Below are 17415 nucleotides of genomic sequence, written 5' to 3'. Positions count from 1 at the left end.
TTCCATGACAACGAGCTACTTTGACATTCATTGGGAGCAGGGTGTTAAAAAGGAAAGCATTAGATGAGGCTCGCCGAGTAAGTCACATACATGGGAGGTTTCCATGGGCCATGTGATCATTGTCTGTAACCGTGAGTTCTACCCTTGGTTTGGTGAGTGACAGAGGTTGATTCATTCATGGTTGAGTCAGTCAGAGGGTGATTCATTCATGGTTGAGTCAGTCAGAGGGTGATTCATTCATGGTTGAGTCAGTCAGAGGGTGATTCATTCATGGTTGAGTCAGTCAGAGGGTGATTCATTCATGGTTGAGTCAGTCAGAGGGTGATTCATTCATGGTTGAGTCAGTCAGAGGGTGATTCATTCATGGTTGAGTCAGTCAGAGGGTGATTCCTTCATGGTTGAGTCAGTCAGAGGGTGATTCATTCATGGTTGAGTCAGCCAGAGGGTGATTCATTCATGGTTGAGTCAGTCAGAGGGTGATTCATTCATGGTTGAGTCAGTCAGAGGGTGATTCATTCATGGTTGAGTCAGTCAGAGGGTGATTCATTCATGGTTGAGTCAGTCAGAGGGTGATTCCTTCATGGTTGAGTCAGTCAGAGGGTGATTCCTTCATGGTTGAGTCAGTCAGAGGGTGATTCCTTCATGGTTGAGTCAGTCAGAGGGTGATTCCTTCATGGTTGAGTCAGTCAGAGGGTGATTCATTTATGGTTCAGTCAATCAGAGATTGAGTCCTTTAGTGGTGAGTCAGTTAGAGGTTGATTCCTTTACTGTCAGTCAATCAGAGGTTCATTCCTTTGTGGGTGAGTCAGTCAGAGGTTGATTTCTTTATTGGTGAGTGAATCAGAGGTTGATTCCTTTATGGGTGAGTCAGTCAGAGGGTGATTCCTTTATTGGTGAGTCAGTCAGAGGGTATTCCTTTATTGGTGAGTCAATCAGAGGTTGATTCCTTTATGGGTGAGTCAGTCAGAGGTTGATTCCTTTATTGGTGAATAAGTCAGAGGGTGATTCCTTTATTGGTGAGTCAATCAGAGGTTGATCTTACATGGGTGAGTCAGGCTGATGCTTTCATGGGTGAGTCAATCAGAGGTTGATTCTTTCATGGGTGAGTCAATCAGTGAGAAATTCTTTTAACCATGAATCCACACATCATGAACTTGCATTCACATACAGTTCGACATACTGAGCATAAAGTGTCGGAAAGATTACAGGTCGACATACTGAGCATAAAATGTCGAAAAGATTACAGGTCGACATACTGAGCATAAAGTGTCCGGCAGATTACAGGTCGACATACTGAGCATAAAGTGTCGGAAAGATTACAGGTCGACATACTGAGCATAAAGTGTCGGGCAGATTACAGGTCGACATACTGAGCATAAAGTGTCGGAAAGATTACAGGTCGACATACTGAGCATAAAGTGTCCGACAGATTACAGGTCGACATACTGAGCATAAAGTGTCGGGCAGATTACAGGTTGACATACTGAGCATAAATTGTCGGACAGATTACAGGTCGACATACTGAGCATAAAATGTCGAAAAGATTACAGGTCGACATACTGAGCATAAAGTGTCCGACAGATTACAGGTCGACATACTGAGCATAAAGTGTCGGAAAGATTACAGGTCGACATACTGAGCATAAAGTGTCGGGCAGATTACAGGTCGACATACTGAGCATAAAGTGTCCGACAGATTACAGGTCGACATACTGAGCATAAAGTGTCGGGCAGATTACAGGTTGACATACTGAGCATAAATTGTCGGACAGATTACAGGTCGACATACTGAGCATAAAATGTCGAAAAGATTACAGGTCGACATACTGAGCATAAAGTGTCCGACAGATTACAGGTCGACATACTGAGCATAAAGTGTCGGAAAGATTACAGGTCGACATACTGAGCATAAAGTGTCGGGCAGATTACAGGTCGACATACTGAGCATAAAGTGTCCGACAGATTACAGGTCGACATACTGAGCATAAAGTGTCGGAAAGATTACAGGTCGACATACTGAGTATAGATGGTCATACAAACTTGCAGGCCCACATACGTAATCTGCAGTGTCGAACACATGTAGAGGTCGACTTACTTGCAGTGTGTGTGTGTGTGTGTGTGTGTGTGTGTGTGTGTGTGTGTGTGTGTGTGTGTGTGTGTGTGTGTGTGTGTGTGTGTGTGTGTGTGTATGTGGTGTGTTTTAAAAACAATAGAAATATATTGTGGACAATAATTTGTTGGCTGGACATGCTGTATGTTTTAATTAATAATCCTGATTATCACATGGTGAATCCCTACGTATGTACAGATAAGATAGACACAATTTTTATGGATAACAACTTCTTTAATACTGTATTAAAGAAGCTGTTATCCATACAAATTGTCATCCGCCAACTTCTAAGTAATGCCTATCAAACAAGGTACGTACAGATGTCAGTTCTCGTTGAAATTACTGTTACTTCAAGATGAACAAAAATCAACTATACTTCCGGAATCCTGGTCACAGCTATGTACGTCTGGTGATAAGAACGCCACTCCCGATATGTTGGTGGGTAGTCTTTCTCCCTATCTCTTATCATGGCGTTCCTAGTCGCCAGTATATGACCGTGTAAGTCTGCTGGAGTCGACACTGATGGACATATTAACTCTACTACTGCTGGCCCAACTGACCACGTCGTCAACAGGCTTCTTGCTGGGTGCGTATTTGTGTATGACACTCACTTAGAATCATCAACATGCTTCCGTCCATATAGTTCATCTCACTTAACACTGTCGGCTTGTGTCACAGTGGGACACCGTCAGTTTTATCATGGGCGATTGTGTGAGCCGACAGGTGGGGGTACATACATAACGGTGACGTTGGAGGTGTAGAATTAACTCGTTGACAGAGGTACTGAGATATTTCATAACATTCGCGTATGCTGAGTGTACTTAATTAGTTTGATATATCATAACATCATAACTGGCCACAGCATACTACATAAAGTCTTCAAAGAGGGAGGGGGGGGGGGGGGGGGGGGAGGCTGACCACCCTCCCCCATGCTGGATCCGCCTATGTAGACATATTGGAATATGTAAAGGACGATGCAAGGTGTAAAATATCCACACCGTTTGAAGAGTTGACCACTATACTGACTAGTTGTACATGTTTCAGAATGTCCAGGCAACGAGGTGAAGTGTGGAAAGTCGGGGCGATGTGTGCCCGGCGTCAACGTCTGTGATGGCAAAAAAGACTGTGCAGACGGCGAGGATGAGCGTAGTTGTCCCGTGACGGGTGGGCATTAATACTAGATGACCGGTAGACAATCTTTAAGCTAACAGCGTTTATATTATGGATGTGGGTGTGGATTGAGGATAAGGACCGTTGGCACACTGGCAATGTTTAGATATAAAGATGAGGAAAACGTTGTGATAATTGTATGAAAAGTATCAGATATGTTCACATTGTCCACCACTCGCCATTTTTGTATTATATTGAAGTACACAAGAATGGCTAAATATGCGAAACTGTTTCGAACTTCAAGAGAATATCTGTGTGTGAGCAGGTCACTGGCCCTATTTGAACGTTCTGCCATCTAGTTGTACTGTATATATCCCATCTTCTAAAAAAACCATTAAGCAGACGCTTCATAAAAAAACCTCAAAATAAGAGCGACAAAACCCTTTCCATATTCATAGGAAATGTCTCTTAAAAGCAGAGTCGATTGCTATTTCATGAGCATATGTTTATGAATCACTATCAAATAGTGATGATACCAGGTGTTCGCAAAAAGGTGAGAATACCGCACTGGTGCATCCGTTACAAACACATGCAAGAGCAAGTCAACTATTCACCTGAAAAAACAACAACACACACACGGAAACATGTGGTACAAATCAAAATAGGGAATTGCATCGGACATCATTCTTGTCACTGATGCGTCCAACTTGGAAATGTCCTCTACATGGCTACCACAAAACGTGTTGTAAGTTTTATTTTAAAGCAGCTTCTTTGTGCCTTCACGTATGAATTGAGTGTTGTTATGAGTACAATACGTACATGTGTTTAAGTGGCTCTCAGTGAGAACTGTCACAACCTTAAATTGTTTGATTGGCATATCGTAAACGTTGACGGATAACAAAGACGACACAAAGTATGGAAAACAACCGTTACGTTATTTTACTGTAAAAGCTGTAACAGTAAAATATAGAAGTCGTGTTCTGTACCTTGTGTCTACTTTGTCACAATAGTGTATTAAAGCTTTTTTCTTAAGTTCTGCGGATCCTTTAGACTGTGATTTACCTTGTCCTCTTCTCATAAATGTAATATTTACCCTGCAGTAGGTGCTCCGTTTTAAATAGTATCAGACCGTGCATTGAGGAATGCACTGCTAAATGTGTAGACACTGAGCGTTTAAAGAGTTCGCGGTTTGTTTGATATTTGTATAACCTAGGTGCGGAGTGTGTTGTCTCTGTATATATGTAATTTGAAGATCATTATAGAATCTTTCTGAAAGAAATACCCGTGTGAGGCCCGCTGAAGTCTGTTACATTGGAGTCTTGAAGGTGTGGACGATGTGTTTAATGGCTGCCTTGGTTCATCAGTTGTGTCGGGTTGCGGCGACCCTGGTATATACTCCACCCCTCGCGGCGTCCTGCACAGCATCAACTACCCGGCTGATTACAACAACAACGTCGACTGCACGTGGGACCTGTACTCTCCGATTGGCTCCGTGAGTTATACATAATCCAGCCAGCGCTCCTACATCACTTCCGTGTGCGACATGTATACGTTGGCAGTCGGAAAGCGCACATAAAATCCCCAACCTCAGTCAGTCAGCCTAATCATTGCTCGTGGTATCAGGGTGTTAGTGTCTGTTCAAAGTTGTAGCAGAGTAGATGGGAAGACGGATGTTATTAACTGTTAATTTTTGTTCATATTTGTAACATCAGGGGGCGGTCATAAACAAAATAGAAAATCTCATTTGACCAATGTTATACACATTAAATAATGTACATGTATATATGCAAGTTTGGGTGTGAAGGGGAAACGTTTGACTAATGCTGCACACGTGTATGTGTTTGATGGATGAAAGAGACACATATTAGACTGACGTTGTACACTCGATGTGCTTGAAGGGTGTAAGAGACACATATTAGACTAATGTTGTACACGTGTATGTGCTTGAAAGGTGTAAGAGACACATATTAGACTAATGTTGTACACGTGTTTGTGCTTGAAGGGTGTAAGAGACACATATTAGACTAATGCTGCACGCGTGTATATGCTTGAAGGGTGTAAGAGACACATATTAGACTAATGTTGTACACGTGTATGTGCTTGAAGGGTGTAAGAGACACATATTAGACTAATGTTGTACACGTGTATGTGCTTGAAGGGTGTAAGAGACACATATTAGACTAATGTTGTACACGTGTTTGTGCTTGAAGGGTGTAAGAGACACATATAAGACTAATGCTGTACACGTGTATGTGCTTGAAGGGTGTAAGAGACACATATTAGACTAATGATGTACACGTGTTTGTGCTTGAAGGGTGTAAGAGACACATATAAGACTAATGCTGTACACGTGTATGTGCTTGAAGGGTGTAAGAGACACATATTAGACTAATGTTGTACATGTGTATGTGCTTGAAGGGTGTAAGAGACACATATTAGACTAATGTTGTACACGTGTATGTGCTTGAAGGGTGTAAGAGACACATATTAGACTCATGTTGTACACGTGTATGTGCTTGAAGGGTGTAAGAGACACATATTAGACTAATGATGTACACGTGTTTGTGCTTGAAGGGTGTAAGAGACACATATAAGACTAATGCTGTACACGTGTATGTGCTTGAAGGGTGTAAGAGACACATATTAGACTAATGATGTACACGTGTTTGTGCTTGAAGGGTGTAAGAGACACATATAAGACTAATGCTGTACACGTGTATGTGCTTGAAGGGTGTAAGAGACACATATAAGACTAATGATGTACACGTGTATGTGCATGAAGGGTGTAAGAGACACATATTAGACTGACTTTGTACACGTGTATATGTGCTTGAAGGGTGTAAGAGACACATATTAGACTAATGTTGTACACGTGTATGTGTTTGATGGGTGTAAGATACACATATTAGACTGACTTTGTACACGTGAATGTGCTTGAAGGGTGTAAGAGACAAATATTAGACTAATGTTGTACACGTGTATGTGTTTGATGGGTGTAAGAGACACATATTAGACTAATGTTGTACACGTGTATGTGCTAGAAGGGTGTAAGAGACACATAGTAGACTGACGTTGTACACGTGTATGTGCTTGAAGGGTGTAAGAGACACATATTAGACTAATGTTGTACACGTGTATGTGCATGAAGGGTGTAAGAGACACATATTAGACTGACTTTGTACACGTGTATATGTGCTTGAAGGGTGTAAGAGACACATATTAGACTAATGTTGTACACGTGTATGTGTTTGATGGGTGTAAGATACACATATTAGACTGACTTTGTACACGTGAATGTGCTTGAAGGGTGTAAGAGACAAATATTAGACTAATGTTGTACACGTGTATGTGTTTGATGGGTGTAAGAGACACATATTAGACTAATGTTGTACACGTGTATGTGCTTGAAGGGTGTAAGAGACACATATTAGACTAATGTTGTACACGTGTATGTGCTTGAAGGGTGTAAGAGACACATATTAGACTAATGCTGTACAGGTGTATGTGCTTGAAGGGTGTAAGAGACACATATTAGACTAATGTTGTACACGTGTATGTGCTTGAAGGGTGTAAGAGACACATATTAGACTAATGTTGTACACGTGTATGTGCTAGAAGGGTGTAAGAGACACATAGTAGACTGACGTTGTACACGTGTATGTGCTTGAAGGGTGTAAGAGACACATATTAGACTAATGTTGTACACGTGTATGTGCTAGAAGGGTGTAAGAGACACATAGTAGACTGACGTTGTACACGTGTATGTGCTTGAAGGGTGTAAGAGACACATATTAGACTAATGTTGTACACGTGTATGTGTTTGATGGGTGTAAGATACACATATTAGACTGACTTTGTACACGTGAATGTGCTTGAAGGGTGTAAGAGACAAATATTAGACTAATGTTGTACACGTGTATGTGTTTGATGGGTGTAAGAGACACATATTAGACTAATGTTGTACACGTGTATGTGCTTGAAGGGTGTAAGAGACACATATTAGACTAATGTTGTACACGTGTATGTGCTTGAAGGGTGTAAGAGACACATATTAGACTAATGCTGTACAGGTGTATGTGCTTGAAGGCTGTGAGAGACACATATTAAACTAATGTTGTACACGTGTATGTGCTTGAAGGGTGTAAGAGACACATATTAGACTAATGTTGTACACGTGTATGTGCTAGAAGGGTGTAAGAGACACATAGTAGACTGACGTTGTACACGTGTATGTGCTTGAAGGGTGTAAGAGACACATATTAGACTAATGTTGTACACGTGTATGTGCTTGAAGGGTGTAAGAGACACATATTAGACTGACGTTGTAGACGTGTATGTGCTAGAAGGGTGTAAGAGACACATATTGGACTAATGCTGTACACGTGTATGTGCTAGAAGGGTGTAAGAGACACATAGTAGACTAATGTTGTACACGTCGCTATATGCAATAAACCAGAGGGGGCACGGGTGGCCCAGTTGCCTAAGGCGCCGCGATTCGCTGTGCAGAGTTGCGTCCCTTAGGCACGCCAGAAACCTATGATTGTGGGTTCGAATCCCGGTTCGCCCCGATTATGTTTCTAGGTTTGTCAGCACCATACCCGTGCTCGTGGGTTTCACCGAAGTGGTAAACGTCTGAGACCTGCATCACTTCGGGCTTTCCTCCCACATGAAGCTGACACGCCGTGATATAACTGGAATACTGTTAAAAGCGGCGTTAAACCCAACTCACTCACTCACTCAATAAACCAGAATTTGTTATCCATAAAGTTGTACGTTTTTCTAAGTTGTACACGTGTATATGATTGATGGGTGGGAGGGGAACACGTTTGACAAATGTTGTATATGTGGTCATGCTTGATTTCCTTTCTCGAAGCATCTGGAGATTTTCTTCACCGGCGTCTTCAGCCTTGAACCTGATCCCCATGGATACTGTCGCTATGACTACGTGACGATACGCGACGTCACAAACAGTAAACCAATAGGTAACATTGTCAATGTCACTGATGCAATTGTCTGAAGCGCCAGTCAATCTCACCATCTGGGATTTAAACCAGATTCAGTATCACTATGTTTATTCCCATTTAATATGCAAAAAGTAAGAAATATTTTCAATACCACTTAATATACATATTTTTCCAAGAATACTACATATGATATGTGTGCCTGTGCTATATGTGTGTATATATCTGTGCATGTATTTGTCTACCTCCTACAAATAGTATCCTAGTATATGTGTATATACAGTGAAGTAGGGATATAACAAACTCAAAGGGGTCACTAATTTTTGTTCGTCATAACCGTAGTTCGTTATAAGCATAAGTACAGGATATGTATAACAAATGGTCGGGGCCAAACAATACGTTCGTCATACCCGTCGGTTCTTTATATATATAAAGAGCCAACGGGTATAACGAACGTATATATATAAATATGTATCGCAGCGCTAAGAAATGTAACTTCTTTATGTCTGTATTTTGGGCCATGTGCCTCCATATTAAATACATGGTCTAATTATCATGCATGGAATGAATCTCCATCAAGCGAACAGAACACATAATAGCTACTTGGAAATGAAGACTTTCTCATCTTGTCAGCAATAATTCAATTTGAACATCCCAGGTCAGTACTGCGGCAACACCCGACCCCGCAACATCACCGTGGACGGAACGCACGTGCGAGTGGAGTTCCACAGCGACAACTCCCATACCTTCAAAGGGTTCCAGCTCACGTGGCAACGTGTTCAGTCAGGTCAGATCTCATTCACATCTTGTCCCCGGAGAGCGGAAGGTCCGGGGTTCGATCCCCGGCCGCATCATACCAAAAGACGTTAAAAGATGGTACTTGTTGCTACTGGCGATGTTGGTTTAAGTGAAGGCCTCGGGCCTCTGAAATATGTAAATGCGATTTCACACTGCACAAAGGATAAAAGGGAAATTTAAAAAGACCGATACATTTGACCATTGTTTGTGTTACAAATGCCGATGTCAATTTAAAAGCAACTGTCACTTGTACTTATCTCCCCTTGACAACTCGTGTAGGTGCAACAACTACCCCGACAGTGGACATATTACTACCCCAAGGGCATGGCAACACATCGTCATGCGCTCACGACGTCGTCCTCACCTCACACTCTGGTTACATCCTCTCCCCCGACTTCAGCCTCAACCACAACTACCCGGGGCAGCTACATTGTGCCTGGACCATCTCAGCAGAACACGGAGCAATCATCGTTCTGGACTTCATGTACTTTGAGGTGGAGTTCACTCCTCTTTGCAGCGCCGATGCTGTGACTGTGTACGACGGCGTGGACGACAATAGCACCGTCATCAGTGTGCTTTGCGGGAAGACGCTGCCGGGAGAACTACTCTCCTCATCGAATCACCTTCACGTGACCTTTAACACGGACAAGGGCGTTGAAGGTCACGGATTCAAGATCAAATACACTGTCATCGGCAAGGGTGAGCAATGTTTTCGCTTAGTGTCTTCACTTTCATTTCATAATGAGCGAAAACAGTGGTGACATGTTGAAGGTTTTGTGATTATGAATGGAAACTTAACATTACCTACTCAAAATTTTCGTGTCCCCCGCCGCGATATTGCTGGAATATTTCTAAAAACGGTGTAAAACTAAACTCACTCACCTACTCACATATTCAAAAATATTGTGACAAGGATTTTTTCACTTATAAACTTTTACATGACTTTTTGTATTTGAGCCTGGGTAAATGTTTGTGAATCTGGGTATATGTTTGTGAACCTGGGTATATGTTTGTGAACCTGGCGACATGTTTGTGAAAATGCTCGAAGAAACGCAACCAATCAAAGGTCGCGTGTGAATAACATTCACGTACACACTACCTCAGAAATACAATGGGTTTAATCAATGTGTGTTATCTACTGTTGTACATTCAGATACGACAACGTCTCCCGCACCTACGACGCCACCACCCGGATGTAGAGGCACGACGTTGTTAGTGACAGGCAGTCAGGGCGGGGTTCTCACATCCCCCTGGTTTGATGGCGCCGAGTCCTACGTCCCCCATCTCGACTGCCGCTGGGTGATACAAGCACCCCCAGGGCAGGCGGTCACAATACACTTCAACGAGTTCGAGGTGGAATTCTCAGCCAACTGCAGTTACGACGCCCTTGTCATATACGACGGAGAAAACACAACCTCGAGCATCTTGGGTAATTTGTGCGGGATCCGTAAACCGCATGATCTGACGTCTAGCGGAAGTGACGTATTGCTGACCTTCACCTCTGATGATGCAGTTGGAGGGATTGGATTCAACCTTACTTATACTGTCCATGATCCTATACGTAAGTTAAGAATAGCTTTCAGCTACGATAATACCGAAGCGCAATTCTGAATTTTGAAGCAACATTTAGACTTTATACAACCATCTTCCATGGGGCAAGGGAGCTAACTGAAGTAAAAGAGACAGTTAGCCCTCTTGCCTCGGGAAGATGCAAGACAACAGGACTTCGAGATATCAGACTAAACAGAAGCAGGATAGACTACTTTATCATATAATGGGTAGGTTTCTCGGCAGGATAAAGCCAACGGATAAAAACGATATCCGTTGGGGTCATATGCGGATAGAGATGCAAATATCAAAGGTCAAGTAGGGACTACTTTCACTGTTTATAAACAAACATGGCGTCGCCCTCGTCATTCGGCGATCGAGTCAGAATTAACCATCAGGAATCTGGATAAACTACAGGGATAATTGCTATCATTTTCAAAAGAACAGTCTAATATACTGAAAATCAGTGTCTAAGTTTGGGCAACTTTAGAGATATAAATTTCGAAACAATTTTGCGAGGGCACGAGGCCTAGCCAAGCGGGATCAGTAGCCATATATCTGTGCTTGTAGACCTCTGCGGCTTGAAACCTTCTCCACAAATTAAAATAGTTGGATTTGGCCGAAATATGTTTGAATTGTTACCTTGTTTCGTTTTGTCGCTGTGTGTACATCTGACTACACTTCTTATCGTTATGACAGGACAGACCGACTGTCAACGACGTCTGACCGTGGCCGTGATGTCTCATAGACTAGGGTTAGAGTAGCTTCCCTTTGACAAAGGGCAGTTACTCTAGCGGACAGACCGATGGATTGCCGCGAAAGGCAATTAAAAACTATTGTTGTTTTGCGTATATGTTGCTTCGCCACTGTATAAGAAACAGATTTCAGTTCGAACTATATTGGCTACTGTCCCTGTCCGACTGACACACCACTTACCCTGTGACGTAATAAATATTAATGCGCGCATTCCAGGAAAACTCGCAATGTTTCGGTAATGTTTGTGAGAGAGGGAAAGCGATTTTGAAGCACAGAATTAAATAATGACATTATATGATAAAGAGGTTATCACGCTTGTGTGTTTGGGGATGGTAAATATCCTGTATTAGGAATAAACACTATGTATTTAGCTCGCCAAGGCTCGCTAAATACAATGTTTATTCCTAATGCAGGATATTAACCATCCCCAAACACACTCGCGTGATAACCTCTATTGATGAGATATAATGTGAGAAGACCATGCTTTCTATAACTCGACTGCTTTCCTACTGTATTTCGAAACGTAAAGTTGGAACAATATCAGATAATCGCGAACTGTGTTGTAAGTACGAACTAACATGCCGTACATGATGATAGCAGTCGATTATACTTTAACATTGATTTACAATCACAACAATCGCTATGTGGAAGGCCATACTTGAGTTTCGATCTGACGCTTGTGTCGTCTCCCCTCGCCACCAGCAACGTGTTCCCCGACCGAGTTTACCTGCTCCGACGGCTCCTGCGTCGCCAACACCGTGGTCTGTGATGGCAAGCCGGACTGCAACGACGGGAGCGAGGAACTCGTGTGTGGTGAGTGTCAGAGTACAAAACACACAGCATAGGATTGTTTTATTTGTTTGTTTGTTTGGTGTTTAACGCCGCATTCAACAATGTTCTAGCTATGTGTAAATAATCGAGTCTGGACCAGACATTCCAGTGACTGACATCATGAGCATCGATCCAAGCAATTGTGATGCAATGACATGCATCAACCGAGTCAACGAGCCTGACCACCCGATCCCGTTGGTCGTCTCTTACGACAAGCATAGTCGCTTTTAACGGCAAGAATGGGTTGCTGAAGACCTATCTTTCCGGGTCAATACAGGATTATACACATCTCAAGCACAGGTTTATATACATCTGAACGAATATGTGAGTTTATCAGAAGGGCGATGACACAGAGATGTATAATATCCAATGTGGACAATGGTCACTCCTACTCCGACAACCTGTCATATCGTGGTTATCACTGTGTACCTTTAATATACCCGGCTGTGAAGGGTTAAAGGGAGACCACTCCACTTCAGTGGTACGCTGCACGTTGCAATTTGTATATTACGTGAAAATGAGACATTGTAAAACTCTTACAGCGAACAGTTCAACCTGTGGCCTACCAGTTATCTCTCCCGATTTGGATTCCCATCGTATCGTCGGCGGAAAGGCGGCAGTTGCGGGAAGTTGGCCGTGGCAGACGTCGGTGCAAGAGAAGAGCGTTCATCAGTGTGGCGGGAGCATTATCCACCCTCTGTGGGTCCTCACGGCGGCCCATTGTTTTGAAAGGTACGAATCTGACTCCTGGTGGGGATCAAACTTTGACCATGTCACTGGTGGCTCAGTTGTCTAAAGCGGCGCAATACACTGTGCAGAGTTGCGTCCCTTTGTGGTGTGAGAATCCTGTGATCGTTGGGATGGAATCCCAGATTCGCCCTGATTATGTTTCATCAAAGTTGAATGTAACTAAGATCTGCATAATTTGTATTTCCTTCGAAATTATGTGACCCGCTGTGATATACCTTTCACAGTGGCGTTAAACCTCTGCTGGGCCACTCACCCAGATCCATTTACGACAATACAAGCAAGTTATATGCCACTCTATTCTGCATTCAGATGTGTATCAACGCTGGTCTGTGTTGTAGTACGGATGACGCAAGTGAATGGACCGTGGTTGCCGGGCGACAGCGTCTACAAGGTAACGAGTCAACAGAACAGATACGTCAAGCAGATGGTATTTACGTCAACTTCGACTACGACATCATCACCTCAGCCTCTGACATCGCCCTCATCAAACTGGACGCACCATTCAACATGACTTCCCACGTGCAGCCCGTGTGTCTTCCACTCCAAGCAGCACGTGCTGGGACCATGTGCTACGTCACCGGTTGGGGAGAAACACGGAGTAAGTTGCCATGGTAATTTCACTCACTCATTCACCCACTGAGTAAATGTCAGGCGCGGTGACTTGGTTGACGATTGGACGTTGCTATCCCAAAGTAATACACCTGGTTCAGTGTGGATTATTTACATATAGACGTCATATAGCTGGAGTGCGTTGTTAACCAAACAAACAAACATAAACATTGTTGTGATGGTTGTTGTGTCGCACAAAATGCCCCCCAGCGTCAGGGCGTGGCTTGGACTGCAGGGGTCACAGTGACTGAACTGAACTTTATTTACACTCACCTTTCGCATTGTCTCCCTTGACTGACAGTGTCCTCTCACGTTAAGCTACACGCCGCTATATTGCACTCATGTTCAAAGCGAGCGTAATGGTCAGTTCACGCTATTACTAAAGCACAACACTATTACTAAAGTACAACAGACCCTACTAAACTGCGTTCGGTCCGGGTGAGAACGAGCATGAGGCAGAAGCAGGTGCGTGGCAGCATGGCCCCTGTCTGTGTACGGCCAGCATGAGGGTCTATCCATCACTTGTATGTTCTTCTTCAGACACATGCTGTGAGACGGAGTTGAAACAGGCTGCTGTCCCTGTGTTACCGACGTCCAAGTGCAACAAACCTGACTGGTACCACAACGAGATCTTGGACGACATGGTATGCGCCGGCTACGCAAAGGGCGGCACCGACGGCTGCAAGGTAAGACCCCCGCTCTCGTTCATTATTCACGGTCATTATTCATGGTCATTGTTCACGTTCATTGTTCACGTTCATTGCTTAAGTCCAGTGTTCACGTTCATTGCTTAAGTCCATTGTTCACGTTCGGTGTTCTCGTTCATTATTCACGGCCATTGTTCGACATCATTGGTCACGTTCATTGCTTAAGTCCATTGTTCACGTTCAGTGTTCTCGTCCATTATTCACGGTCATTGTTCAGCTTCATTGGTCACGTTCATTGCTTAAGTCCATTGTTCACGTTCAGTGTTCTCGTTCATTATTCATGGCCATTGTTCGACATCATTGTTCACGTTCATTGTTCACGTTCATCATTCGTTGTTTACGTTGCTCGGTAGAGCACTCCACTCTTTGATTTAAGACATTCTGTTTCAGTTCTATAGCTTGTTGTTTTATTAAAGAAGTTTACACAAAAGTTTCTTTCCACACATTGAGTGAATGAGTGAGGGTGTAGACGATTGATGTTTCACAGCTATTTTGAAAAGCAATCCAGCCAAATAGTATTGGAGGACACTAATGCAGGGTGTTCACATATTAAACAAATGCTGGGAATCAAGCAAGAGAACTTTGCTTGACGAGAAAGCGCTTTACCACTAGGCTACACCGACGGCGTGGATCGTTGCTCACTATATCAATCACTGGATATACGAACCGACGTCATACTGCATGGTGTTGCAACATGCACTCAAAATAATATTCAAAGACAAGTAAGTTCATGTTCTTATAGAATCCACATGTAACCAACATGCGGCAGGCTTGTACTGTACGTTGTGATGTTTATCAGGGGGATTCTGGCGGACCTCTAGTGTGTTACCAGGCCGGCAGGTGGCAGCAGCAGGGGATCACGTCGTGGGGGGTCGGCTGTGCAGGTAAGTCTACTTATATTACCAATGTCAGCAATCGTAATTATTCTTTACCCCCGTTTCACCTCTACGTGTTGTGAGTGATATAGTTGTGTTGCGCCCTGGTGCATTTATTGCAATCACAAAAATAAACACACTGCTAAAAGTCTGCTAATGATCACCACTTTACAAATAAATACGTCACAGTCGGTTGTGAAGTGACACACAATGCCAGCAAACAACATGTGATCAGTAATCAGTCCGACTCCCCCTCCACGTGAGAGTATCCGACCAACAGTAAAACGTTAAAAAATAACGAATCAAATTCGTTGTCAAACAATAACAACACCTCTCAGTAGCGCGTATGTGATGCTAATACAGTTTCTCACCGTCATCTCATACTCCCAATAAGTGCCTGGCCATGGATGATTGCCCAGGGCATATTGTTCTGTAGAGTTGCCTGACGCGCAGGGCATCGCGAGAGTGCTATCTTCAGCTCGTTCCTGATATGTTCGAAAGGTTTGAGGTCAGGTAAACGAGCAAGCCATTCCATGCGCACAATTGTCGCCATCAACGACTCTTGCACGATGATATCATGTGTTCTCGTCCATAAGGATGAAGTCCGGTACGATTGCACCATCATACAGTCTCGCGTACACATCCAGAATGTCATCCCTGTAGCGCACACATGTCATCGTGCCCCGCTGTAGGACATGGGGATCTGTTTTCCAGTTCCACTGATCTCATACCAAATCATAATTGAGCTCCCTCCATTGCGGTCATGTTCAGAGCGAAATCCTGAAGATTTGTCTCCTTGTCTACGACACACACGACGGCCTGTGCACAAGTCTTGACAATATCTTGATTCACTGATGAAAAGGAGCTTCAGCCAAATCCAAACGTGTCTGTCTGTGATGTCGGGTGAGTGGGATGCGAAAGCATATACTCCGTGATAGGAGACCAGCCTCACGAGACGATTACGCGGTGTGTGAGTAGACTTTAACGTCCCTGGCGTTCCGCAGGTGATTTCTGAGTGTGGAGGCAGTCACGAAGTGTTGACGCCTTGCTACAATCAGCTAAAAACTGTCTTCACACTGTGTGGTGAGTTGTTGGTCCTAACGTCTGGTATCGATTCCATGCCCTGATGTTCACTCTTTGTCTGAAACCAAGACGTTTGCAACGTGACGTTGTGTTGACCGAGTTACAAGCATGTCTGTGCATCTGCCTAATTCTTTAGTCATCAACGATGTCTTTGACGCTGAGGAGGCAAATCTACATCCTTTTCTACGCCATACTTTGCCTTCAGTTGTTGCAATCCTCAGTCGCAAAAGTTGTTGTGCTCTCTGATAATGATGTGCAACGATTCTGTCACGATACATGCAAACACAGGTTTTCAAGCATCTCGTTCACTGCATGCCTCTGTCCTTTTATCGTGAGATTTAGGCTCTGTAGGGGTTACCCATTCACTGTGTATCGGGATATGTCAATCTTTATTTGTTGGATAATTTTTCATATAATCAAAACTTGTTCCTTATCAAAGTTTGAGTAGTATATTTTAATACATTGATATGTTGCAGATGCCAAGAGCCCGGGTGTGTATGCCCGTGTCTATAACTACATGAGGTGGATTCAGGAGACAATAGCCTCTCATGTCTCCAGCTGATCTCTAGCTGATGTCCAGCCTCGTTCTGAAAGGCGATCTTAGCACTCCGACTGTTCGACCATATTTCAGCCTAGACTTACAGCAGTCATTGTTCAAACGTCCCTAATTAAAGGCAAGGGTGATCATGTTCGTGTTTGTGACATCGCAACTTTTACAAGAGTATAAATCAAACCTAATCTCCTTTCCTCAAGAATGGATCTTTCCAAAGGTATTAAAGCTTTCAAAATAAACTAACAAATCGAAATATTGCCTGGCATTTCTGTTTATAGAAAACGTTATGGTGAGAGGACTGGCTGTCTAAATTCGCCAATAGAGATGTACTGCGGTTTGGCGGGGTGAAGAATTATTATTACTATACTCAACAACAAAGGTTCCTGTGACACCAATATTTTATTATATTTTTCAAACAAGTAAAGTTTGGTTTTCAATACTGTAGTACATTAATGGAATCAAGTCACAAAAACGCAACTGCTGCAGAAAAGCATGCATTCAATGCAAAAGTTGACTTTTATGCAAGGCCCATGCCTTTCACTACTCAAAAATGGGTATAAAAACATGTGCGTTAACGGGATTCCATATGCATTGTTTAGCATCGTGCTGACAACAACCGCTCAGAAACACAACAAAATTACGCAATTATTCGACATTACGAAATGCCACGCCTGTCCGAAAATGAGCGTCTGCGAGCCATTGGTATGCTTGAAGCAGGATCGAGT

The 17415-nt window shown here is 43.2% G+C and overlaps 1 protein-coding gene across 1 annotated transcript; it reads left to right on the top strand.

The window, feature by feature from the left end:
* The first annotated feature begins 2568 nt into the window (after positions 1-2568).
* On the top strand, positions 2569-16824 carry LOC139468465 (ovochymase-1-like). The gene is made up of 13 exons (XM_071250434.1): positions 2569-2695; positions 3154-3273; positions 4584-4711; positions 8093-8201; positions 8839-8967; positions 9258-9677; positions 10132-10539; positions 11985-12095; positions 12656-12845; positions 13202-13461; positions 14013-14158; positions 14979-15063; positions 16614-16824. Exons 1-13 carry the CDS (start codon positions 2632-2634, stop codon positions 16697-16699), a joined length of 2256 nt encoding a protein of 751 aa, XP_071106535.1. The 5' UTR covers positions 2569-2631; the 3' UTR covers positions 16700-16824.
* Positions 16825-17415: the final 591 nt, after the last annotated feature.

This window comes from Haliotis cracherodii, unplaced genomic scaffold (genome assembly GCF_022045235.1).
Source record: "Haliotis cracherodii isolate W230 unplaced genomic scaffold, xgHalCrac1.p SCAF_2, whole genome shotgun sequence".
Taxonomy (NCBI): Eukaryota; Metazoa; Mollusca; class Gastropoda; order Lepetellida; family Haliotidae; genus Haliotis; species Haliotis cracherodii.
The sequence above is the reverse complement of the archived record's forward strand: the minus strand, read 5'-3'. Positions and strand labels throughout refer to the sequence as shown.